The sequence below is a fragment of the Gadus chalcogrammus genome, chromosome 20 (genome assembly GCF_026213295.1).
Source record: "Gadus chalcogrammus isolate NIFS_2021 chromosome 20, NIFS_Gcha_1.0, whole genome shotgun sequence".
In the NCBI taxonomy this organism is placed as follows: domain Eukaryota; kingdom Metazoa; phylum Chordata; class Actinopteri; order Gadiformes; family Gadidae; genus Gadus; species Gadus chalcogrammus.
In genome coordinates this window covers 15,395,482-15,420,481 of record NC_079431.1, presented here as the reverse complement: position 1 = coordinate 15,420,481, position 25,000 = coordinate 15,395,482, and the positions used below count along the sequence as shown (strand labels likewise).

Sequence of the window (25,000 nt, the reverse complement as noted above, 5' to 3'; positions counted from 1 at the left end):
TGCCTGATGTGGGCCTACATCATCCTGCTAAGCACTTTAATTTAAATCAATTCAATTCGAATCATCGACTCATAATGGATTAATTGTCATCTTGAATACATATTGACATTGGCAGAGCAGTTAAAAAAACATTTTACAAGGGGCACTATAACGTTCCACTATTCTCGCGATACTTTAGAGTACTATTCTCCTTGCAGTTAAAAAATCTTACAGATAACTAAAAACGACTTTCTCTTTCTCGCGATACTTCTGGAATTGTACTACCCCTTTAAGAAAGTGACAGGAGCCAGCGGTGCGGGATCTGTAGGGATCTCTGGCCAGGAGACGGCGGCTCTGGTGCAACTTCTAAAACTTTTACCAAACTCCTCTTAATTAAATACAACTTTTCTCCTGATCGATCCAACTGCACGGGTCGATAGCAGCGTGAGCAGAGCGGGCGTGTGTTGTTGTGCGTGATCTATTGGACACTACTGGATGGAATAAAATAAGACTTTTTAAGGAAAAGTTGGGAGGATAAAAAGTAATGGAAGTGATGTACAGAGCTAAGGTGGCTAACGCTAGCTGAGGTGGCTCACGCTAACTACGGTGGCTAACTTTAGCCTTGGTTCTGTACGTTTGGGTAAGTCGTTAAGAAGTTTTGATGAGCACGCATAACTTAAATACGAACCCTTGCTTGTTAGCAGATGAAATTATATCACATGATTGTTAATGCCTAAGCTTTGGGTTGGGTTCCTCTCCCTCTTAATGCATCTCTGTTCACCTTTTTTTTCTCCTCCCATCTCTGTCCTCCTCATCTCTTCACCTCTTCTCTTCACCTCCCGTCCCTTCAACCCACTGTTCTCAATCCAACTCCTATCCTCTGCACCTCCTCATCACCTCCCCCTCTCTCTGTCTGTCTCTTTCTCACGGTCTCTTTTTCTAAATGACTCAGTCTCCTTACCTTTCTCTTCTCCTCTCCACCATTCTTCTCTCTCCACTCCCTCTTTCTCCCATCTCCCTCTTTCCCCATCTCCCTCTTGCCCCATCTCCTTCTCCTCCATCTCCTCCTCCATATCCTCCTCTATCTCACTTCTCCTCACTACAGACATGGCCCCGTATAGTGGAAGCTATCCTGCGAGTCTCAAACTACAACCAGGATAAATGGAACACTCGTAGTTAGAGAAGCAAGGCCTATTGTTTTGATGGGGAAATGTCAATAAATGTCCTGGAACGTTGGATCATAAGAACATATTAACATTTGAGAGAGGTTAGACACAAGTTTGATTTCATGACACCTGTTGGATATATTCTTACTGATTTAACTTCAAAAGTCAAGGATTACTAGGAAATCACTAGGGGGTATGAGGTCAAGGGAACTGGACTTGAATCAAATAATTACTTTCCAATGTGTTTTATGGTTTCAGTTTACGTTTCTAACCCATCCCCCTTTTCTGGGCTTTGTTTTGGGTGTTTTTGATCCGCTATCCGGCCGAAAACCTTGGATACCTTGGATTTCCAGAACTTTGGATCCATCTCTGGTGGGGTCAGTGCCAACGTACCTCAGGACCTGTTTGCGTTGGATGTAAGGGTCGCTGCCACGATGAAGGTGACCGTGATGTTCGGGCGGACCGGGGTGGTTGTGCCTTGTAGAGAGGGATGGACGGTCCAGGACCTCATCCAGCAAGCCACCCAGCGGGTCAGAAAGCTACTGGAACAGGTATGTTGTATCCAAAAGAACTAAAGTCATCTCAGGCCTAGTTCTGTTCCATGCACACACAGGAATACATTTGAATGGCTGTCCATGTACTGACCAAGTTCTTCTAGTTACACATTGCCTCATCATCACTATCGCTATGTGATGACATGATCATGATAACATGTCTTGCGTTATACTATTATGTTGTTTGATGACTTTGCATAGCCCTGTTCAGTTGTCTTTTTTTTGTTGAACAAATACTTAATCTTGACAAAATATATTGTCATCTCTATGTTGTATCCAGTTCTCAAATATCTCTGAAAAGATTTAAACATAAGATATCATTGAGGGATTATATATATGTTTTTACTCCAGTTAATTACTCATTCTAGCCTTCCCAGTGTTTATATTACAATGTCGGTGCAGTTTTCTGGAAATCATTAAATATTCACACCAGAGACCGTATCTCTTCTTATGAGACAGCATTTTCATAATGATTCCGGTTTTATATTTCCAAATTATTAATCATAAAATACCATAAAATATTATCATATTTTATATCCCGACGGTCCCTATCATTTCCACACTCCAAAGTCTCGGGGAATGAGCCGACCCACGGAGGTCCAACTCTCTGTAATTGCGGCATGAAAGATTAAAGCCTTTCTGATGTGAGCTGTGATTGGTCAGACTTGGGACGAGGAACCCATCATTCTGATCTGGTTCTGCTGTGAAGAAACTCAGAAAGAAATGGAAATCGTTTGGTTCTTTTTTTTCTTCTGTTTGTCTTGCCCTCTCTTTCTCCCTCAGTGTCTTATGTGTGTGTTTCTCTCTCTCTCCAACTCCTCACCCTTTTCTATCTCTGTCTCTCATTCTGTCGGGTCTGGATCTATTTCTCTCTCACTCTCCGTCAACCTCCCTGTTTTGGTCTTTCTGTCATTATGAGTGCTGATCTCTATGCCTCTCTCTCTCCCTTCTCCCACCCCTCCCTCCCAGAGCGATGGTCCCTGTAGTCGTGACCTTGTGACCTCTATCAAACTAGCAGATCTCCTCAGTGACTGGCCTCATATTGGCTCCATTATTCAAAGAGCACACGAAAGATTGAAGTAAATGGAGAGAGAGAGCGAGAGTGATGGAAAGACACAGGTGTGTGTGTGTGTGTGTGTGTGTGTGTGTGTGTGTGTGTGTGTGTGTGTGTGTGTGTGTGTGTGTGTGTGTGTGTGTGTGTGTGTGTGTGTGTGTGTGTGTGTGTGTGTGTGGGGTAGTTGGATGGTTTGTATGTGTGTGTGTTGGGAGGGGGGGGGGGTGGTTTGGTGTGTGTGGTAGTTGGATGGTTTGTGTGTGTGTTGGGGGGGTGTTTTGCTGCGTGTGTGTTTGCACTGGGAATAAGGAGTGACACCCACTGCTCCTTGGTTTTTCGGTTTCCTTCCATATCTTAACCTCCTGAATCTTCTCCTTCACGTGAATTCTCATTTTCAGTCACTCCTCCCCAGGGACGCACCAAATATCTGACCTCAAGAACCAACTTTGAAGATGTATTAAAATACATTTAAATTCAATCTACTGGTTCTATTTAAAATATGTTTGCACAAATGCTAGAGTTTTTTGTGGTTGTAATATATCTCTTTCTCAAATCATACGATCACAATCTAAAAACATTACCATCATACAAAGGGCAGGATTGTGTCATGGTTATTTTGCATTACTTCCAGCTGAAAAGTACAGGGCTGGAGTATCAAGCTGCCTTGTCTACAGTCTGTATGTAACCACTACCTTCTCCTTAAATCATGTTGGATTAAAGCATCTCCTAAATGATTACATGTGTAATGTGCCTGAAATGGAGAACTGTTATGCAGTGGGAACATAATGATTATTTATCAACTGAACATCGGACATGATACCAGCAGTGTTTAATATGCAGTTTATTTATTTTTTGTCACTTGTTGTTATTCATGTTATTCATTGTTGTTATTCATCTTCAGTTCGGGCCAAGGGTTTTAGTTCTTAAATGTCTGCTTTATCTTCCACGTGCTGATCCTCCGGCCAAAAACCTCCTCCTAGTCTGCCTTCCTTAGAAATGCATCCTTTCTCCTGAAGTTCCACGTCATCTTGCTCCATCCCTCCCCATGTCTCCCAACAGTTTTGGCATAGCACAGAGACATACAAATAGGACTAGGAACATAGTCCATGTTGAATCATGGACCAGGCTAGTGTAGACCAGCCAAGAATGGGATGGGTTGTTTTGTTGTGATTGTGTTTAGCAGCATTGGTTTACTTTTCTCAGTGGTGTGGTGCTCCGATGCGCCCCGAAACACAACCGCAGTGTGTTTGATGTTCAGGCTGTGTGTATGTCCCCCCCCAGGTGTGTCTGTTCTCATGTCAGTGATCCGTGTAACTGGGCTGCTCTGTGCTCTATTGATTAGGCCTTTATGGAGCCCAAATTAGCTTGGTTGGCTCCTCCGTGTTAAAATGCCTTGTTAAACACTGCTGTTTGTGCTGGCTCAATGACACTTCATGTTTACTCACTCGCTGCTCCTCCTGTTCGCTCTTTTTATTTTTCTCTCGTTCTCTCTTGCTCGCTCTTGTTATATTTTGCTCTCTCTCTCCCTCTCCCTCTCCCTCTCCCTCTCCATGTTTATCCCTCCCTTCCCCCCCGAATCTCCTTCCTTCCTTCTCATCTTTTATTCATCATTTACTTTTATTAACCTATTTATTTTCCCCTCGTTTCCCTCCTTAATTCTCCTCTTTCGATCCTCTGTAAGTCTCCCTCTCTCTGCTTTTGCTCCTTCTAATCCTCTGTTGTTAGGCCACATTTTTTGGTTTCTCCTGTATTTCCCTCTCTAGCTCCCTGTTCATTCCTGCTCTGGTATAGTTGTTTCTTCAACTCGTGTCTTTCGTTCACATAACTCTCCCTCTCCTCCTCCATGGTCACCACACCTCCTTCCTGTTGCTCCTCCTTCTCCCCACTTCTCGCTTCATTTTTTCTCTCGCCCCCCTCCCCCTCCCTCCCCTTGTGTCTCTCCTCCTCACTCCTACTCCTCTTCTCTCTTGCTGCTTCTGCTGTCAAATAGGAAGCTATGGACACAGCTAGTTTGGCTAATTACTCCTCACGTCCTCTCTGTGTTTCTGTCCTCTCTCCCGAGCCTCCTCCCTCAGTCATTTCCTGCATAGCTAATCATAGCCTCGTAATTAATAAAGTGTGTGTATGTTTGTTTTCCACAGGAGCACTATATTTACCTAGTCTTTCTCCTTTCACACACACACACACACACACACACACACACACACACACACACACACACACACACACACACACACACACACACACACACACACACACACACACACACACACACACACACACACACACACACACACACACACACACACACGTGCAGGCGAGACTCGTTGGTTCATACACTAGTTAAAGAGTGTGGTGTTTAGTGTTGCATTTGCTTTCCTTAACCAACCTCTTCTGAAGCTGGGATTCATGCAGTGACACCGGCCTTCCCATTAACACAGCTCTGCTTATCTCAAACTTGTGCACACAGGAAAGAATAAGCCCTGTGTTGTTTCAGTGAAGAGCCTTGACTTTCGGCCCCGAGTGGAGAAGAGGAGGATGTTTTGTATTGGAAGGTCATTACGAAAGACCACGGAATGGCTTTGTTATCATCTGGGACACTTTGGTGTTATTGGAAGACACTCGGAGAGATGAACTAAACCCTGCCAGATGTCTTCAGAGCGCTTTGATCGTGAACTCGAACTCTCTCTGGCAGTAGAGCTGCTTTGATAAGTCATCAAGTTTGAGTTATCCACACCCATTGGGGAAGGGTGATAGTCACAGAAACCGAGGATAGGGAAGACTGGGGAGGGGTGTAAGAACACTTATTACCGGGGATTAGCGTGGACACATTGAAGGAGGTCTCGTCATGAGAGTTTCGCTTGTCATCGAGCCAGTTTAATGGCCGGACTAATTTCCATCGCCCGTCATTGAAGACCTCAAACAACAAATTGCTTCCCGCTCCACGACGCAGCCATGTGTAACTGTCTGTAACGAAAGTAAATGAAAGATAGTGAGGGATTAGAGCCACAGCGTAGTAAGGGAAGGGTCTTACTGGAGAAGAGGGGAAGGGAAGGAGTGATGGGGAGGGAATAAGGAGAAGGGAGGAGGAGGGTGGGCGGGAGAGAAGGAGTAAGGAAGGATGGTAGGGAATGAAGGGAGGGACGTCAATGGGGAAGGAGGGAGGGAGGGAGTCATGAAGGAGGGAGGAAGGAAGCAAGGAAGGAATGTTTTGATTTAGCAGGGAGTTCCTCTAGACCTTATTACTCTGTTGGGATCCTAATGAACGTCAAATACACTGACCACGAACATGTGGGTGTGTACGTGCACTCCCTCTACTTGGTACTATTTATTTTTGTATCCAAAAGTCAAGGCTTGAATCCCATTGCCGTGCTCAACTGCATATTTCTAATATCCATGCTAATGTGTTTCCAATATCATTATCTGTGCATTTTCTTGAGGTTACTTTCTTGCACAACTTCAATGTGGTATTTCTTCCCCCCACGAGTAAATCACAGTGACGTCTCATAGCTCACAGTGCAGATCCAAGAAGTCGCCGGTGCTGGTGTGTGTGTTCACGTGCGCAGCGTTGTTTAGAGTGGAGTGCGTGTGTGTCCTGGCAGTAAGAAGAACCGATATCATCATAAACCACTGGCACCGGGCCAGTGGGAAACAATTAGTCCTAGGAGGGAGGGAGGGAGGGTGAGGGAGACGCGTGGTGGTTTGGTCTCCACAGACCGACCACAGGGACCGGCCCTGGGACACAGCCACTCTCACACTCCTCTCTATTGTCCACCTGTTCCCTCTGGGGTAAGGTTTCTGTTGTGTGAACCAGGAGTATTGATACGTTGTGCTCTAGTGTTGGCACGATGAGCTGTCATGGTTGTTTAAGGTAAACATGGGGTTTGCAAGCTAAACAGATAAAGTAAACATGAGGCAGAGGGGCTATCAGGTTTTGGTTGGTTGGTCGATATGAACTTGTTTGACCAAATAGACAATCGCTGGTGTTGCTTTCATAAGGGGTAAAGCACTTTCTTGTTAAAAAAAATTTAATTGCAAGAGAGACAAATTATATTCAATGCTCCTGCGTTTGTGTTAGCCGACGGTTTAATTACTATTAAACAGATGGCTTTGACCTTACCCAATTTAAGGAAGACTGCTAGTTGTAACTTAATGAATCTACTTGACTAATTGACACCATGACAAAGAAGTTTTTTTCCACTAACATACCACTATTTATCTTTGCCGTTGAGAATTGTTGCATTTCACGCGCCTTTGATTGGCAGGCAAGATGGATTCCCTGAACAAATCAGGGAAAGATGGCCTGATTGAACAGAAAGTAACTGGGAGCGCTCTAAAATCGAAATGGACTCAAATATATGCAAGTAGTCAAGCAGAACAGATATTCTCACAGACACTAATAGATGGCAGATTGGCTATGGCATTTAAAAAAAAGGACCCTCCAATTATAGCTCTTGAATCTTACCTTCACCACTTTTTAAAAATGACAAGGATGATCGAGCAACCAGCTCCCAAGATCTGTAAAATAATTATTTGGATTTATCTCACTGTTTTGTTACGTACAGTGTGAACCTTGTACAACGGTTGCCATGGCAGCAGCTGAACCACATTGTCTCTTCGTCTCTGCTGGGTCCAGATGGGTCAGACTGGAAATGAACTAACAAAGTCTGGTTTCCTCCAGGTTTTTTTTTCTCTCGCCAAATAAGAAGATGATGCACTGTATCGTTTGTTATGATTTCATGTGAAGCTTCAGATGTTGTGTATCTTCAAAAAATGATTGTTTTTGCTTTCCACTGTGGTTCATTTTCTAACGTGATACAACCATGGAACTAGGACTCTACCAGTCTCTTGTGGAAACTGATCCACATTCAAACAAACTAAACAAAGAATGTTGTTTGACTAACTAAAATATAAAAAGTGAGGTCTCCTATTTTGAATGCATTTAACTATTTCTATACTATAATGCTAAAAACATTGGACTCCTCTATTTTAACGGTAGGATGGAATGAAAAACAGAACAAGGATAATTTTCTTTGTTGAGAGAAAAGGGTGTGGTTGGAAACACAGTAAAACACACAAAAAAACCTCACATTCCTCTCATGCAAGTCATGTGTTTACCCTGTTGTAAGAACTATGTAGTCCACCCGCCGTGTTCAAACTTTAATTCGGTGGCAGAGGTTTATCAGCAGTCGGTTAATCACAGCGAGATAGACCATTTCATACGTTTCTAGGTCATCTCCTAAGGGCTGAACACCTAAAAATAGCTCCTCTTATCAGCAGTAGTATCATGGGGAAATCTATTCAAGTACTAATCCCCCTGATTTGAAGATTAGCCCTGTGTGTTTACAAGTCTTATCGTCGGGCTTACCATGTCTCTGTCCCTTCTCACTCGTGTAATTGGCAGAGTGGGTAGACGGGAGGTTTTCCTATACCGTACACTGTCATTATGCTCCTTTTTATCTACGTAATCCTCCCAAACTTCTGCTCAGATCCACATGTTCACCCCTCTTGTCTCCCATCACTCCTGGTTCTTTGCCCTGCGGCTGTTGTCAGAGAGAGATCAGCCGGCGTTGGCTGATCTCTGAACGACAGCAGGCCACCACAGACATGCATTAGGCTGGTGCAGACGGTCTGCTGAAATCAAGCTTTATTCCGCTGCAATTAAGGTGTAACTTGATTAGCAGCAGCCTACTTTGCCTGCATCTACATAATGTATGTCCGTTTACGGTGTTGGGGGGGAGGGGGGGGGTAGTCTTGCCGTTTTCCGAGATATCGAACGTACCGTGCCAGCTTGGATTAAAATGTGGCCATCGAGACACTTAAAGGTTCCATAAAGTAGAGTACCAATACAATAACAGGGCAATTACATCAACTAAGCCATTAGTGAGTAGTTGTACTTTTAACATAAATGCTCTTCGTAAGATTAAATTAGCTGAACATGCCTTTACACTGTAATACTTTTAAGAGGGAATGAACTGCATTTTAAATGTAGAACTTAAGGTCGTTAAAGGCATCTCTGGGAAATTGAAATCCTTGCCTTCCATTATTCTTTTGCATCTGTTGACGCAGATGGATTTCATTCAAAGTGTGCCTGTCGAGTTCTTGGGAGGTTTAGACTTTACAGTTGGAGGGAAAGCGCTGTTGGGAATCACAAGCACAGGTTGAGGTAGTACATGTGATCAAGAGAACAATTAATCAAATAGTATTTAGCATAGTGAGTTATCACACCTGGTCCACTGCCAGTAAGTAGCCCCCATCTGGGGGATGCGGCATGCTATCACAGTGGATCGGTGAGGAATTAACTATCCAATCAGAGATCAGGAGATGATTAGGGGGGCCATGTTGGTACATGCTGGGCTATTTTACCATCACAGAGGGGTTTGCACCCATACCCTTGCTATGGGGCCATGAGTTCTTTAGTGACGGTCAAGACCTCTATTTAATATCTGATCTGAAAGACGGATCTTCCCCTGGCGTTGTCCCTGTCTCTGTCCTGGGGTTCTGCCATAGTACTCCCACAGGATAAAAAAATGTGGAAGTGAAGGGTTCATGGATAAAAATGAGACACTCCCTCCCTAGCTGATGCATCTGGCCTGGGTGTGGGTCCGGGATATTATGGGATGTAACAATAGCCTGCATTCCTGTAGGTCAGCGATATGACATTGTGGGAGAAAGCTTGGCTTAGGAATGCACAGTAAGGCTAGTGGGGGGATGAGGAGTGTGTGAGTCGATGTTGAAAAAGATTGAGGTAGGGTGATGATGTATGCCAACAGAATAGTTAGTCACAACCTTTTTTTAATTAACTGGTGCCAAATTGTTAAAAATACGTTATGTGGGCTGTGCTTATTTTGGAAAAGAAAATCGTCTTTTGCATTTAATTGAAAACATTCATCAGAATTCATCTAAATACTAATTCAGATATATAATGCAGGGAGTTATTAAAATACACTTTGTTGGCATTATTTTGAAGATGCAACAATTAAGTCAATGTATTATATCAAATAAAGAAAAAAAACTGCTGAGATGATTGACAAGCAGCTGACCCGTGTGTGTGTGTGTGTCTGTGTCTGTGTTTGTGTGTCTGTGTCTGTGTCTGGTAGTCAGCTGTCCTGTGGTTAGGCAGCCCCATCAATCATAGAGTGGGAAGAGTCACCGGTGAGACTTTGAGTAGAAAAAACATTGGCAATGGATTTTATGTGTAGGTAATCAATAATTCAGTTGCTAAATGCCTTGGTTTTTCAAATTAAGTTAAAAATGAAAGATTGGAATGAGTGAATTTGGGTGCAACAAGTTTTCTGTTAAATTGATTCACATATCGGTTGATTAATATGTTTTGATGACTTATTTTGTAGGATGGGGATTTCCTGGTTCGGACACACCATGTGGAGTACTGTGACGGGGGAATCCTGGACCCAGACGACATCCTGAGCGACCTGGTGGAGGACAAGGACAAGGTACACCCCTGCTGTAGACATGGTTCAGTCTGAGGGAGACCGTTGTGACTCAAGCATTCCACAACCTGATAACCATGACAGATTGTCAACAGCCACCTAAACTCAACAAACTACACCATCTCTTGGATTGGGTTTTGTTTATTCAGCTGTGGACATATTCTTCAGATATTCTCGTCAGGTTTGGGTTTTTACAAGATCGACTGGGTTGTGAGAGGATATTACTACCGTGTTTTTTTGTGGTCACTATCTACCTACTTATCTATCTAGCTGGCATAAAGTTCATCCCTTCATTGGCTACAACGTTTAGCTGTAACCGCCGGTGTTAGACAAGACAGACGGATTCTAAATAATCTTCACCACAACCATAAAGTCAATTTTACACCGTTTTTAGCTGAGACGTTGGACATTATAGCGACATCAATAGTATATCCACGATTATAAAACCATCTGTGTGTGGTTCATCATATTGAACTTATATGATCAATCGCCTCCATATGTCCATACCAATCATTTGTACTTACATTTCTTCCCTAGACGGTACTATTGGATGATAACTAACTATCAATACTATTGCAGTATTGGCTAGCCCCTGTCCACATGTACTAGGGCTAAGGAATGGAGATGGCCAGCTCTCAGTCTGATGGATGGGGCTGTTTAATGGGCTGCTTGACCGTTGCCATGACAACCTGCAGCGTGCGTACGAGAAGCCCAGTTCCTGGGCGACCATTACACACAGACATGTTAGGTCGTTGGAGGTTGTTATGGTCTGCTTTTTAATTCTTCTCCTTTTAATCAAGCTTATACTGTTGCATGTGCGAGTGTGTGCCAAAGGCTGCGGCGCAGAAGTCACTACCTTCAACACCTTAAAATATTGCCTCTCAAGCAGAAATATAAAGGCAAGGAAGAATTGAATTTGCCTCTAGCAAAGTCATTAGCCATTCACTTTTGAGGCTTTTGAAAACATAACTTAAATATTTCTGAACTTTCTGTTACCCTGCCCCCCTACAATCTCTTCCCTTTTAATTATTTAGTTATAGAAATTTATTTTTAATATTGTAGAGGTACAGTTGGCCGTTGTCGGATGCTGTTCAATTGTGTGCAGAACTTTGTCTTGAGTTATGGTGGATCTGTGCGTAAATAAACAGTCCCCCTCTTATTGAGCAGGACCAAGCTACCCACAGTGAACTTTATTTCCTCCCGCAAAACAGACTCAAAAAATCTTTGACAACCCAGCGGCTGTATTGTATTATTCTCAAACGTATAGTACCCGGTCTTCCTCTGCATGCCTTTAAGGGGGGGATGGATGCTGCACAACTCTCCGAAAACCCTCTGACTAATTAGGCAGAGAGATGCTTAGTAAGCAGGTTGCTGTGATCTAGCCGCTACATGAAGGTCCTTGGAGAGGCACAGAGAGTCTTTTGGTAACTAGGTTCTTTATTCAGGGGGGCTGACTCTGTCTTCAGTGTGTATTGTGCTCCTTTCTCTTTAGTGATAGTGTACCAAGAGGCTGTATTAGCCATCTTCGGCTGGCATGAAATCAATCTAATCTTTTCTTGTTCCGGGATGCCGTCAGGTAGTCTGCAGATATTGGGGATTGAACCCAATACCTTTTCAACACCTTCACCACTAGACAATTCTTCTCGAAAAGTCCCAGAGAGTTTATTTAACTTTTATTTACAGTTTAAATCGTTTTGAGTGGTCTTGTTGAGGAGAGGGTTCATCTTCCTGTCCTGGAGGGCATCAGAGCCGCCAGAGGAAAACCCAACGCGAACGTGAAGAGAACATGGCGTGAACACGGAGAGAACCTTCAGAATCCTCAGAGAAAGAGCTGAGGCAGGACGTCCCAGCAGAGAGAGAACCACCGTCCCAGATGTGCCATTTCTCCTTATAAAGATGTATAATCGACACAGTCCCTGAGAACTTTTATCTTAGGAAGATCCTTTTGGCTGCTTCAATATGTGTGATTTTAATGCTGCTGTGATGTTTATCCTGCCTCGGATGCAGCTTAAAAAATTCAAGATGGTGACCTATATCTTTACATGATTCTGTGTTTGTGATGTGTACAGTATTCTATGTGTCAAGATATTTATTGCTACAGAGGGCCAAACAATGTTTTCTTTTGTGCTTCCGAACATGCTGTGGCCTTGGCCTCCACAAACAGCCACACAGAGCTGGGCGGAGGTGACTAATGAGGAACTATACTAATTGGCAAACAATAGTGAAATGGAGAACAAGATGCAGATAGATGAGTTAGAAAATTGTTGGTTGGGTGGCCTTCACATTAGAGGTTGTTTTGTTATCGTGCTTGCGTCCTTGCTGTCCTTCCGAAGAACAAATCGGTTCTTTCCAGGTACAGCTATATTAGAAGTGGAGCTTTATATGCGTCTCCTTCTGTCTTTCTTTAGTTTCCTCCCTTCCTTCTCTCCTTATTTACCTCCCTTTGTTGTTGTCTAAGTGTCTCTCCATCCTTCCCTCCCTCCCTTCCTTCCTTGCTTCCTCTGTCGTTCCTTCTTTTTACTTCTTTCTTTCTTTTTCTTTTTCCTCTCTTCTCTTCCTCTTTGTTATTGATCTGTTGTGCACACTCCTGCATTTCAACTCTTTGTCTTGCCCTTCTTTTTGGCTGCATTCCTGGTCAGTTTGTTTATCTCCCCGCTAACCTCCAATGTCCCCCATCACACCTCCAAATCCAGTGAGAGACCCGGGGGAGGGGGGAATGTGTCCCACCCCCCCCCCCCCCCCCCCACCTCAAGCAAAACCATCAGAGCCAGGCATCAGGCAAAGACCAGATGACCCCCGGCCTGACGACCATGAGAGGCTGGCGTTAAACACGCCACATTAACATTTTATTACGCTGTTCCACTGAGCCGGGTAGCAGGCTGTCAGACTACTGTTAACCCCGCCAGCGGCACACTCTGGAGCTTCCAAAAGAGAGAGTTAAGAGTTTGATAATCCAACACCCAGGGGAGCTCCATGTAAAACCTATTATGTCTGTCTCGGCTGTACAACAAGCCCAGGAAGAATATATGGAGCTATTGGTTTCTCTGTAAGGGTGGTGGGTGGGTTCATGACGGCTGTAGTACTAGGGTGTACACACGCATATGGGCACGCACACACACACTAAGGTACACTGAGCTGTATGTAGGCTGCGCTGCCTTTTTATTCGGGGGTCGGTAAAAACAGCAGCGATGGTTGGATGAAATGGCACACCTCCAATTTTCCCCCTCCCCATGATATGTTGAGTTGCCATGGAGACGGAGTGTTTCCAACATTTGATGGGGGTTTAGGTACAGTTGGTGCTGCTCTAGCGATGTTTGGCAAACTGAGTTCAGTTCATGACCTTTTGGTGTGTATGTGTCAAATTAAAGTCCTTTTTTCATTTTGGATGTGCATGAGTACAAATTTGGTTTCTGGCATTTATTAAGTGCAGTAATAACTATCAGTGAAGTAAAAATATGAATAAAAATATATAATCGTGATATTCGGGTACATTCTCTGCGTCATAAACTGACAAGACTAATAATTATTCAATTTTATTCCCTGTGTGTTCTTATGCGTGTAGAGTTTTTCTGATACATATTCAGCAATGACTATTCCACGCACACACTCTCACACGCAAATAATATCCTGTTTCTTGTTAATATCCTCCCCATGCCTGCAGTAAACCCCCCCCCCCCAAAAAATTGTTTTTTTGAACACACACACACACACACGCACCCCGGCAGCGGAGATTGCATATGAGATGAAAGTGTGAAATATTCATTGGAGTGAAAGCGGGGCTCTCGTAGCATTATGGGAGCTAAGGAGAATAAATGTCTCTTAATCCCAGATGAGGCTTTCAGACCAACACTCACTGGCTCCTGGTATATAACCACAGAGCCCACAGAAGCTGTCTTCAAACGTATTAAAGGCAGGGCTACAGAAAAACACATTTGATCAGGATGCATTGTGGGAACAATGGCACTGCTCTATTTTGAAAGCCTTAAAGGTTTTCTTCCAGACACGTTTGAGGAAATGTATTGGTGCTCCGAGGGTTTTTCCAAGAGTGTATATGCGCAGGGTTTTACAGTGTTTGTCTGCAGTTCAACTTTGTGGATGTTTATGCCTCTTACATGTACTATTATGTACTCATGCTTCTTTCTCCTACTCCTACTACTACTTTATCCAGCTGATTTGGTTTACAGGGTAGAATATAGAAACAGCAATACACTGCCATATGCTGTGTGCGTGTGGCTATTGGTGGTTTATAAAGCAGTAAAAGATTGGTAAGGCATAAACATTCAGATAAACTTATATTTATAGATGGAAAGGGTGCAGGATAGTGTAGTGGTCAGCCAAAAGGTTCAAGGTTTGATCCCCTAATGTCGGCAGCCTAACCTATAGTCAACCATAAGCAATATGCCCTATCCCCTACCTACTCCCAACAAGTGACTAAGTCACTTCAGACAAAATAATTGAATGGTAAATAGGACGGGGTGATGCGGTTAAAAAAACAACTCTATGTTTTTGTCTCGTGTTCTCAGTTTCAGTTACATCAACACGGTCTCCCTGGCATGTTGTACGTCAAAGCCACTATTAGCTTTCTGCCAGAGAAAATGACGAGTATGCAGGATATATGGATTTCCATCAGCAGTTTTCCCATAGACACACACACACACACACACACACACACACACACACACACACACACACACACACACACACACACACACACACACACGTTTTCCTGTACTTGTGGGGACTGTGACTTGTAGGCACCGGGGGCTGGTGTTTTAAAGGTTAGCCGGTAATGGATGGAGGGAGCGGGACAGCACAGGCGTCTGAGGGATATTGATGTATGTTCTTTTGTGTTAATTACTCAAACCTTCCGGCATTCTCGCGGCTCCATGTGCTCATACACACAGGACGCACTGATGTGTTTTAAACATGCGGCCGTACGCCCCATGTGCCCGTCTAAAGGTCCATATACAGTGCCATGCAAAGCATTTACATTCCCCTTCACTGTGTCCCTTGTTAAACAAGATGCATTAAACAGGTAATCTTTAAAATCTTTGTTATGCGTATAAAGTCTGTTTAGACGTCGGTGCCATGGGCCGACGTGTACGTCCTCCACACATTCAAAATCGTTTTCTGGCAGACAAACTTGTTAATGTTCTGAGTGGTACAAAAGTGCTGGTGCAGATTTACAACAATTCACATAAAATAATGTCCTTTTCTTTATGTAGACTCTCTACCACCTCAAAGTATCTGAACACGTAACACAGACCCAGCTGTAAAGTTAAGTGTCTTTCCACACACACACACACACACACACACACGCAAATGCATGTATAAACTGATTTAGTTAACAAGAGCTAGGCAATGGGAAGAGTTATAAGACCTCAAACAAGAGGCAGCCCTTAAGCCTACAAAGTACATCTATGATGGAGGGAGTAGGCTTAGTTAGGTAACATAGGTGTTTAGGTGTACTCCTAACATATGTATATAGTTATATACCTAACAAAATAGGTTAAGTCTGTAAATACAAGGTCATAACCAATGGCGTAGAGGGCAAAGTGTGTCTATCTAGGGTCAAATTGGAGGAGAAGAGAACAATGTAGTGTGTTCATGTAGTGTAACACGTTTAAAAGATAGACTGCGTGAAGAGGAAGACTTTGTCAGTTTGTAAACACAAAGCACCGCTTTAGTCGTCTGCATCCTTTAGCCTGATGTATTAGCCCTTATTCATATTTCAACAACTAAAGCATCTTTGGAAAAGCATCTGCTATACGACTTAATAGAAAACAGTACAAACAAAGAGACCTTTACATTCCCTTCCACTGTACCTCTGTGTAAAGCAGTCCGATTTAGCGTTTGCAAAACCAAATTGGCTGGCGGTTTGAATTAAAGAACAGAACTAACTATACACTCTTGGGCTCTGTCGGCGCAGGTCCCCTGTGGTCGGCCCGAGAACAGCTCCTATTCATCGGATTAAATTGAAACTATTACGTTCACACACTTAACCACTAGGGGGTCCCTGATCCCTCTCATGTTCACCCCCCCCACCCCTCCATTGTTCCTAGCTTTAATCAACACTAATCAACAGCCATCCACCTCAATGACAGCAGGACATTTAGACACACACACACGCACACACCGTTTTTCATGGATATGAATAAATTATATGATGGCGCTGCTGAGTGTTTCAATTAGAGTGCAGTGTTTATAATGAGCTGCTGGTTCCTATAACTAACGGCTGGCCTGATCCCTGGCGCTGTTTCTTTACGGTACAGGGCCTATTGATGCTTGGAGGAGAGACTTGTCAGAGATCATAGCGCATCGATCAATAGATTACAGCACATTTGCTGACGACGTCCTGAAAATGTCAAAAGCTGTAGCATCATCAAGCTATCTTTCTAATGTTGCTCAGATACGTATATAGATTGCTTTATTGATCCCGGATGGAATTATTTCTTCCAGTTCACACAAGCAATATAGACACAAAATATAGACGCACAAATATAAATATTTTAATTATGGATCTAACCAACAGCAAAATGTAATAAAATATGCTCCTAAATGGACTAAAAGTAATATGTATGAAGTTCAGTAAATTGGGTCCGGCATATTGCACAGGTCCTCTGGATATGATGAATAGGTGAAAATGCTGGGTGAGCTAAATTGATAGTCAAGATAGTTAAAAGTTAATTAATAGAGTTTAGAGGTCCTCATTCACTTCCGGGAGGGAGAGGTGTCAAGAGGCACTCCCTGTGGCTCTTCGCTGCAGCTTGTTGCACAAGTGAACACCCAGCCTCCAGAACTCCCCAAAAGGTCCACCCCCAGATCCATCGTCTTACTGATGTTGAGCTGCAGGTGGTTTAACTCACACCAGACCACGAAGCACCAAAGCATTGTATTATGTCTCCTCACGATCCGCGATACATCCAACCACTGCACTGCAGAGACAGCAGAGAAACTGTCTGTCTTTCTGGCACAGAGTCTAACTATCATTCTGCATTTACTGTATGTAATGCTCTCCATTATGTTTTTATTCGTTTGACTTTCCATCTGTCTGGTCCGACCCCTTTGCAATGTAATCCCACCCGCTCCTGTCCCCTCCTCCCCATGGTAACCGTCACTAGCACGCTAACAGTGGTTAACCAATTAACTGAATTGGTCTTAACGAGGAAATTATTTGTAGCAGGCAGCCCAGTAATCAGGGGGCCCCGCCTCCCTGGCTGTCCTCATCGAGGGTGTCAGCCTCTCTGTTGGTAAACCCTGCAGATGCTCTGCTGTCACTTTGCGATTTATTCCAACACATTTGGCTTTATTCTCTGTTCTCACTTTGTCTTCTAAATGCTTATCATAGCGTACACTTTCATGTGTGGGGGTTTTCTGTCTGCCTGTATGTCTGTATCTAATGCAAATAATTAAATGGTGTGCTTAGGTTTTGTTGTGGGTGTGCTGTTAAGGGGTTTTGCCCATCTCATGTCTATGTCTTGGTCTACATTCCTATGGATAACATCAAACAGTGTTGGAGCTTGTAGCCTTGTTGCATGTGGTACAAGCAGTTATTATCAGCAAAATGATGAACCTGATGGCTATTTGATTAGACCTATAAGATAATAGCTTGGGGAAAGTATTGTTACAGCACATGGAAGAGAGTGAACATTTATTTGTATTTGCACACAAATATAGCCAACACATGGCCGGTCTGTGTAGGGTCTGATTGATTGCAGTCTATACTTAACATGGGAAGAACCTAATCATAAAGAAATCCTTTCTTTATAATTTATTTTCCAACATAAATTGTCCAAATGGGAATTGTAAGCTTTATAAATAGTGGAATCATTTTGGATTTGGTTTGGTTTGGACATCAATGCATGCCGTGTTCTGTTATTTCTCAGTATTGGAAAATCTGTGTTGACCCTAAAATTCATTCGGACAACCGTTATATTCTATTCCTCAAGCCATACATGATTCATGTTACATATACCAAAAAAAAAACAGCTAATGGTTGTGAATACATCAGCTGCTTTAATGCTGCGTGCGCTACTATAGCATCGGAGCGAGGTCTCTGAGTCTCAATGATATCACAGCTCTCTTTAATTTACATTCTCTCCGTCGTCTATGTGGACAGATTACACACAGCCTCGATGAGGGAGCGGCAACAACAGCATGAATCAATGTTTTGTTGGTTTATACAGAGAGTGGTCCACTGGGCATGCTGGAACAGTTAGTGGTTTGGTTTTCTTAATGCATATAATCTAATTTGTATTGGAAAGCACCTCTATATAAAGGGGACAGTGGTGGTCTACAACACAGAAATACAGGTGGGCTTTCACCCAGTGGCGGAGCCAGGGGATCGCCAGGGGTGGCCGCCCTTGTCGTATTTGCAATTTTTATTTTTTTATAATTTTGCATTTTTGCAGAGACTTTATGCATTTATGTCTGGCTCTTATGTCCACATCTTGTGAACAGATTCCCTCTAATATTGTGGAATTCACAAAGATCATTGAACCATTCAAAGAGGCATTCCATGAGCTGTGCAGGATACCTGTGAGTACAGCTACCTGTGAACAAAGCATTTCCACACTCAAACTGGTCAAGACCTACCTTAAATCTACCATGGATGATGTTCTACTCAGCAATGTAGGTGTTTTAAGTGTGGAGTCAAGACGAGCTTATAAATGTTCTAGATCCGCCACTGCTTTCACCAAGTGTTAAACATCTAATCAGTCCCTCCAGAAAAACGGGATTATGTGATCACATAATTCAACGCATAATCAGCCAAAGTCTGCATATTCATGCCGCATTTTTTTCAAATATGCCGCACTTTCACTGCATAAATTGCAGATTTCCGCCACATTTTTCTGGAGGGACTGTCGAATGCTTATCTGTAGCTAAAGCTGCCTATATGCTCATGTTCGGAGGGTGTTTAAAATGGGGTTGCAATGTGCAACTCCATAGCATTGTGAAACTATCCAGATATTATAGTTTTCGTTTCGTGTTCAATATCAGTCTGGTCTTGACTGGGCAGCCACGGATTTCAAAATATGGGTGCGGCCTTACTTTGGTTAAGGGGTTACCAAGAGTGGTGCTTGTGCTCTGTTCACTCTCGTCGAATCCGGTTCCAAATAAAGCAGAAACATGTTCTCCTGTGATATAAGGCACATTTCTATGCCAATATCTCAGCATCGCACATCGTTATCCAATACATTTTTGATTGCTCTGCAGATCGCTAGACTTTCCTTTAACCATTGTTTTTTTTACTTTGCGCTCCTTTTACCTCATTAACTGAAACTCCCGCCCCCGAGGTCTGATTGGTCCTCTCACTTTTACATGTTTGGATAAGGCTTTCAGTGGTATCGAGGCCAGACTGATCTGCAGAGAGAAGTAGAAGGTGAACTCGCAAAATCACGACAGTCTCGCAAGGCCTCAGCGTTTACATAATGGAGACACTCAGAAGAGATGGGAACAACAGGAGATCGGAATAACAAAGGAGTTTTCTGTCCGGATGTGAGCAGCAAAGGAGTCCAACGAAAAGTCCTATTTACACTCTGGACCGCATTTTACTGACCGGGAGCTTGCTCCATTAGCATGGAGCTCGGCTAAGAGATGTGTAGGCAGTAGTTCAGCCAGCTTCATTTGGCCTGTCACACTGTCTGCCTGATTACTTCTATAGCGCTAGTGCAGACCGCTGCCTGGGAAGTTAAATGAGCACTGCTGAGAAATGAAGATGGCTCCAATTTTGTCCTACTGTTTTTCTGAGTTTGGCATTTTTGTTGTACAGGTGAAAAAAGCAATATTACTTCTCCCTCTGTTTTCATTTTGCCCACTTACAACCACTCTGACTCTCTCGCTCACTTGCTCTCTCTTCCTCTTCATTGTTTTCATCTTTCTTTCTCTCTCGCCCTACTTTATCATCACCCTGTGCATGGCCTTCCCTCACTCTAATTCGCTCGCTCATGTTCTTCTCTCACTCTCTCACTCTCACCCTCTATCTCTCTCCCCTGCTTGCCCCGAAGCTGTCAGTTTCAGGAACAAAGGACCAGCCAATCAGAGTGAAGCAATTATGAAGCTGATGGAAGGGTAATTACCCACAATTCCCTGTAATTCTCCTCCACCGCTTTCATCCAAAATGACATGTACATTACGCCTGTGCAGTACACACACTTGCACTGACGGGATCACATACACACACTCAGTCGCACACACAGACACACACCCAAGCACACACAAGCACATGCAGACACATATATTAAGGTGACAGAATGACTTAAATCAGTGGTCTCTGCTTATTAAGATGATGCAACAGGGTTATTAAGTCTTTAAAAGTTATTCTTGTTTTATTCCGGTTTGACAAGATAATAGGGACAATTGCGACCAGATTCATTGAATGTTATTTTGTGTTTGTGTGTTCCAAAAATAATTCCACATCATGGAGAAAAAAACAAAAAACTTCCACCTAGAGACATTACACACGCACGGATTCTTATTTATGTGTGTGTTGTCTATTTTTATTGTATTGTATGTCTTTTAAATGGACCTTGAGTCTAATTATAAAAAGTTGATGTACAATTGTCAATTTTACATTTGTAAGAAATGTTTCCTGACTTTTGGTTAAATTAAAATTTCAAAAAACGGCAGCTACGAACAGATGGTACGAATGAAATGATGTATTGTCATCTTTTCTGTAACATTCATATCTTTAACTTTCTTATCCAAAACATGATCTTATTCACATTTATTACGTGGCTCTTCAGGCAAAGAATCACACACACACACGCACACGTGATTTCCTATTCTCGGGGGACCTGACCAGGTCAAGAGCACGGACAGGAAACCTTAACAGTAATGTTTCCCGCCTGTTACATCCTCTTAAATAAAAATAATAGATGGAGCCTCCCATGGAAACCAGAAAGCTTTTGCAGGTTGTAAATGTAGGGCGCACTGGTCTGCCGAATTATTGCTTGACATCACTGGAGCAATTAGCAAATGCGTATTAGTCTTGAAGCTATTTGTTAATTTTGGATTTTCAATGGGCGCTAACAAGGGGCGCTAACAACTGACACTACTATGGCGGGCGCAGACAAAAATGACTCTGGGCTTGTGACACATTCACCGCAACCATTTCGTGTTTTTTTTTTTAAATGCCCTTGTGACTGACCCGACCCGATCCGGGGCAGGTCTGCTGGAAATCTGTCAGACACTAGAGAAGACACTAGGGTAAATAAAACATGAGCTTGCATATTCTTCTGGCTCCCAGACTAGTGGAATTGTTGAAGCCTAAAGAGAAGCAGAACAGGGCGCGGCGCCTTCTTCCTGTTGCACACATGAAACATCTGCATCTAAACCTAAAATGACAATGGGAGTGTTTTCCAAGAGGGAAAACTGGAAAGTCCAGAGTTGCTCTGCCAAAGGGGTGCCGAGGCCTGCTTGGTTCACTTTGATTAAAAACAAGTTTTACGACATAATCTTGTTTTGTACTGTAGCTAGCTTTAACCAAGAAAGACATCCACAGTAGTTCATTCATCTGTCATACAATATTTTAATGTAAATATAACATTGACGTCCATGGCAAAAGGGAGGTTACGGCATCAGATTAGCAAGTACGTAGTGGATGCGTACTGTAATGTAAGAGTACAATTCTCAATCACAAATCCTTGGCTTCAGCGAGATCAATGCTTTATGCTCCCCTGGCTCCATCTTCTCCACTGTCACACATAAACACTGATGTGTTCACGCTCACACTCTGCGACTGTTCCACCAGCTGGGACCTCTTCCCCTCTGAACCCTGGGTTCTCCTTACTGAGCAGATAAGAGCCAGGGATAATATTGACCTTCCACTGAACAAGCAACCAAACCTATTGCATCAAGTCGTGTGTGTGTGTGTGTGTGTGTGTGTGTGTGTGTGTGTGTGTGTGTGTGTGTGTGTGTGTGTGTGTGTGTGTGTGTGTGTGTGTGTGTGTGTGTGTGTGTGTGTGTGTGTGTGTGTGTGTGTGTGGAGTTGTGTATGGTAATGTGTCTACTGCTTCTGCCAGTCAGTGTTTTTTTTTTAAAAATAGATAGTGTTTGCATGTCTATGTGTTGGATTCTGGAAGAACAGAATGTGTTTCTGATATTGTGAATGAAGATCCAACCTATTTAGTTTCTGTGTGTCTGTCCCTAGCAGGCGTCCGCGTTGCCAAAGAGGATTATGCGGTTTTGAATTTGATATGGTTTTCACAATTTAAGCCCCATCCTCGAAAAATGTTTTCTGCAAACATTAAATTGTGGAGTATTAGGAACGTTGTTGCACTTTAATGTTCTCTATAGCAGTAGTTCCCAGGCACCAGAATGAAGAAAAGAGAAACATAATGCTGGATGACAACTTGTCACGACTTGACGCATAGTTTAGTCTGAACACTGTTTCTGATAGTTCCGGACCCCAGTTTATGGGAACAACATCTTTTCACATCACACACGCATTGCAAACCATAACAAAAGTTACAAAACCCCCCCTGCTCAATAGTGGCACCATCCTACATTTAGTGTAGGGGCAGACATTTGGACTTCAATGCTTGATTGCGTACCTTTTCTCAACAGAAACAAACGGAAACATGGCAATGCCCTTCAATTTTGTCTTTAGTAGTAGAACACTTAAATTGAACCATCTAGAAGTTGGATTGAGAGTAGATGGATGGTGCTTCATTCATCCCAGAGGGGAAATTTGGTTGTCCCAGCAGCATACCATTAAACCAATTTAAATATTAGCAGAAAAAAAACTATTAGGAAGAAAGTAACAATATAATCAAATAATTTCAAGTATGGTTTATTGTATATACAGTTGGCTGCTATGTTCAATTATTCTAAAGTAGTGGAGTAGGGACACACCGACCACTCTCCCCGGCCCTGTGTCCTCTATCAGCTGAATACAAGGTCGGGTGTTTTATTTCCTGAACTGAATGGGAGGGTTAGCCGTTTTTTCCAATAACCTGCAGCTAAACATGAAGCACATTAGCCGGCAGCAGAGAGGAGAGGGGGCGTGCAGGGGAGCTGGCCATGCTCTCGCCTCTGTAATGTCTCTTGGTAATGTCCCGCACACACAGTGGAACGCTTGTCAAGGTTCATAAAATGTAGTTTCATCTCTTTGTACTTTTCAAGCACTGTACATTAACTCAATGTGTTTGTGAGTGTGTGTGTGTGTGTGTACCCGTGACCTTGTGTGTGTGTGTGTCTGTGTGTGTTGCGTACTGGAGGTTTTTATATGTTAAACGGCAGCGGGTGTCCTTGAGACGGAAGGGCGGGAAAGCCATAAAGCCTTTATGTGTCCATCACGCATGCAGCTGAAAACCCCGCTATTAGCTAAATTATGAATCATAAGCCCAGAGTTTATGGCTCTCCGCTGGAAATTTACGGCACTGACATATCAGTCAACATGGATAGTCAACATACCATTTATTAAAACTGAAGAGGCACATATCCTCTGTAGCCTGCGTGTGTGTGTTGCAATATTAAAGGTGTGTGTGTGTGTGCGTGTGTGTGCACCTTTGGTTGACGTTATATTGAGATTCATTTCAGCCTACAAAATAATTGCCGTAAGCTGGTTTTGTGTGTGTGTGTGTGTGTGTGTGTGCTTGCTCTCATGTGTGATTTTATGTTGTGAGTGGTGCTGCATTATTAAAGATTATCAAAGATACAATTACTACTGCTGTTTCGACATTGTGTTTCGTGTGTTGGACAATGTGCAGTATAAAGGGGTTTGTGATCCTGGTGGATGCGTGCGGTGAGTTATGAGGTGTGTGTAATGACTGTAATAATCCATCACTGTATCTCTGACACTATCCATTTATACACTTATATCCATGCTCACTCACTCACTCACTCACTCAACTCTCACACTCAAGCACGCACACACACGCACACCCGCATAGCACACACACGCACAAAATCCCAATTCACACAGAAAACATAACTTTTCATGACCATATGCTACTGCAAGATGTTTAACATGAATCACTCACATACACAGTTGGTAATGTTCCATGGATTGATTCATGTAGGACAAGTTTAAGTCCCATTAGTCAGATTTTCATCGGCCGTTGTACCTGACGAACAGACACTACAACATAAATGTAATAATAGAACTTAGACCATCATCTTTGGGTTCTAAGCTTTCTGTTTCAATCCTTTATGATCTGTGCATGAAGGAAGCAGGCTTTGGTTTAGACATCTAGTCCAAAAAGCGTGCGTGAGCACACACACACGCACGCACATACGCACGCACATACGCACGCACGCACACACAGTTTCTTCAGGTGCACTAAGGGGGAATAACGGAGGATGTCGACATAATGGAGAACAGATTTTGTCATCCACACCCTCTTAATCACACACCATCTGCAATGTGTGTGGGGCCGTGGGGCAGCAGTGTCGCTGTATGCTAGCGGTGGATGCTCTACGGTTCATTAAGGTAGTCCCATCCATCATTAGCACTTTGTCTTTTATTCAAGCTGCTGCCGTGTGTGTGAAGTCCTGTCAGAAGCCACTAACGTGTAGTACCTCCAGTCCCCTGTTCCATTCTTTTAATACCAGTATAATAGCCAACAAATGTTTTCTTTGTTTGATTTCGGATCTGAGTGGCTAGATCGATCGTACCCATGTTAAGTATTTTGCGAGGTTATTTAATTTAGATGTTATTAAGGATGAAATATGAATGACTTTGGACGTAAGTCTCCCGCCCTCAATATACCAAATATGGATTATTTCCGCCTCTGGTTGCAAACCCTTCAGAAAAGGGCACTGTCCATACAAGGCCAATCAACAGCTTCCTCA

General features: G+C 43.1%; 1 protein-coding gene across 1 annotated transcript in view; it reads left to right on the top strand.

Moving 5' to 3' along the window:
- Positions 1–297: 297 nt before the first annotated feature.
- pard3bb (par-3 family cell polarity regulator beta b) overlaps positions 298–25,000 on the top strand; it is a 185,719-nt gene continuing 161,016 nt past the window's right edge. Inside the window, exons 1-3 of the mRNA XM_056580571.1 lie at positions 298–619; positions 1,499–1,696; positions 10,106–10,207. Of these exons, the coding sequence (XP_056436546.1) occupies positions 1,580–1,696; positions 10,106–10,207 (219 nt within the window). The 5' untranslated portion in view covers positions 298–619; positions 1,499–1,579. The remainder of the gene's footprint in view (positions 620–1,498; positions 1,697–10,105; positions 10,208–25,000) is intronic.